Source organism: Manacus vitellinus, unplaced genomic scaffold (genome assembly GCF_001715985.3).
Source record: "Manacus vitellinus isolate BGI_N305 unplaced genomic scaffold, ASM171598v3 scaffold_17_pilon, whole genome shotgun sequence".
Taxonomy (NCBI): Eukaryota; Metazoa; Chordata; class Aves; order Passeriformes; family Pipridae; genus Manacus; species Manacus vitellinus.
Window position 1 is genome coordinate 10,234,260 of NW_021939256.1, and position 2,178 is coordinate 10,236,437.

Consider the following 2,178-nt stretch of genomic DNA (forward strand, 5'->3'; position numbering starts at 1 on the left):
GAACGCCGAGACCGGTGAGGAGCGGGCAGCGAAGGCGAAAGCGGGGAAGAGCGCCCCAGATAGCGGTGTAAGTGGACATGGCCCCTCCTGTCCCGCTCGGAAGGATGAAATTGCACAGTTGTGTTATTTTGGGGTTTTTGCTTCTTCTGGGGCATTTGTTCCCTCCTGCTTTCCCCACCCCTGCCAAGCGTGTGCCCTCCTGTGGCAGCTACCTACGGCTGCCAACTCGACTGTGCTAGCTGTAAACTGGAGGGCATTTGTAGGATCTTGCCACCTGGGAAATAAAAAATTCCCACAAGGAGCAGTCTTTGAACAGCTGCTTTCCGAAGGGAAAATCTAAGAGAGGAAAAGAAAAAAAAAAAAAAGAAAAAAAGAAACAGAGGGGAAAATAATAAAAAAATTAGACTTTGAAAAATCTGCGTGGTTTTGTGAGCATCCCTAGCTGCATTCTGGGAGTGACAGGCACCAAAAGCACCATCCCTTGAGGTGGGCATTTTTGTCTGCAGGTTCCTGCATTGTTATTTCATGGTCAAAACTAAGTCCCTGGAGAGACACAGAACCTCTCTCTGGTCCTTTCTTCTGGTCTCCCTTTCTTTCCTTCCCCCCTTTCCTCTCTTCTGTGGCATTCTCCAGGTGGTTTGAGGAATCCATGGCAGAGGATTAGTACCTGAGTGCCTGTCACCTCAGCTCCAGCCTCTTGGTCCTCAGCTGCCCGCAGAAACCACCACTGGATTTCGAGGTACACTGAAGTGGAGCCACTTTGGAAAGCACAAGACATCTCCACGTTCTGCCCTTCTGTGGCTGTGACATTTCGGGGAAACTCTGTGAATTTTGCTGCAAAACAAATGCATAATATGTTGGGATCTCTTGCTACCTACTGATTGTTTATGCTCTGCTTTTTGTGTTACCTTTTTTATTGTTTCTCCTTCCCCCTCTCTTTTTAATGTCACTGTTTATTTTTCTCATTCTCTCTCTTTTCTGTTTCTTTTATTTTTTTTTTTTTTTCCAGTTTCCCACACATTATCCTCCCTGGTTTCTCTCACACCTAGATATGTTTGTACTCCCTTAGGCACAAATCCATTCTCTTTCCACTCTCAGTTCTACTCACAGGAAATGCTATAGATCCCCCTGCTTGCACCCATGGGCTAGTGAAGTTTCACATAATTAGGTCCAAATACCCTTGGGCAGAATGCAGTATTTCACCAGATTCACTGAGGGATTTTGTGCAAGACCAATTTAGGAGAGAAACAAAAATTCGGACTGATTTTTTGTATTTTGGAGGGCTGAACTGGAAACCTGTAAGTTGTTAAACCTTCTGCGGCCAGCTGAAACAGCTGTTGGCAGGGGCAACTCTGGACACTCTTCTGAGTGCATGTTACAATCACTCATCAAATGTCCATTTTAAAGGCTTTGTCTGAATTAGTTACTGTTTCTGAGAACCTCTGCTTGCAAGGTTATGTATAAACAAACCAAAAATAAATTCATCTTCTGTTTCTCTGTCCTAACAGACACTTTCTAGAATTAACCTTCACATTTGTATCCCAGCCCTTTAACAAACCAAATCTGCCCATTTCAATGTACCACTACTAGGTTTAAAAGCTAATCCTAATAGAAGTAGTCCAGGGCATCATTAATTGTTTAAGTCTCAGTCTTTACTTCCTTCTCCTCCTTTTCTATAACTCACTTTAAAATTGTGCAACATAATGAGTCATGATAGTCAAGCGAGGGGGACTACAGACAAACAATGTAATAAATACATGCTGTGTTTCAAGAAGAGGAAATTTGGAAAGACACTGCAATGTCGCTTTCTGTTATGCATTGTTAACAGATTGACTAGAGCATATTATGATGCGAAGGAAATGCGATGCGAAGGAAATATTGCTCGTTGTCTCCTCCCCTCTTCCTCTCTATCCAATCTTCCTAGCCAACCTGGAATTGGTGGGATAATTTGGTAACCTGTGTTACTTCTCCTTCCCCTTTTATTTGTGCCTGGGAACACGTACTTCCAAATCTGCTATCTTCATATTTCACAGTGTCCCCTTTTCTGACCCCCACCCCCACCAGTCAGCGATTGCTAGTCACCGAGTTAAGCTGCCAAATGGACTGTGCGTTATGCGTGTCCGGGGCTAGTAAGTTTGTTTTGGGGGGATTTTTTCTTGTTTGTTTGTTTGTTCTGTC

At 43.8% G+C, this 2,178-nt stretch overlaps 1 protein-coding gene across 3 annotated transcripts in view; it reads right to left on the reverse strand.

Annotated features, from left to right (window-relative positions):
* Nucleotides 1–2,178, reverse strand: part of VSTM2A (V-set and transmembrane domain containing 2A) — a 26,134-nt gene that overhangs the window by 22,330 nt on the left and 1,626 nt on the right. For all 3 annotated transcript variants that reach the window (XM_018070133.2, XM_018070132.2, XM_018070134.2), the window contains exon 2: nt 668–834. In XM_018070133.2, the coding sequence (XP_017925622.1) occupies nt 668–834 (167 nt within the window). The remainder of the gene's footprint in view (nt 1–667; nt 835–2,178) is intronic.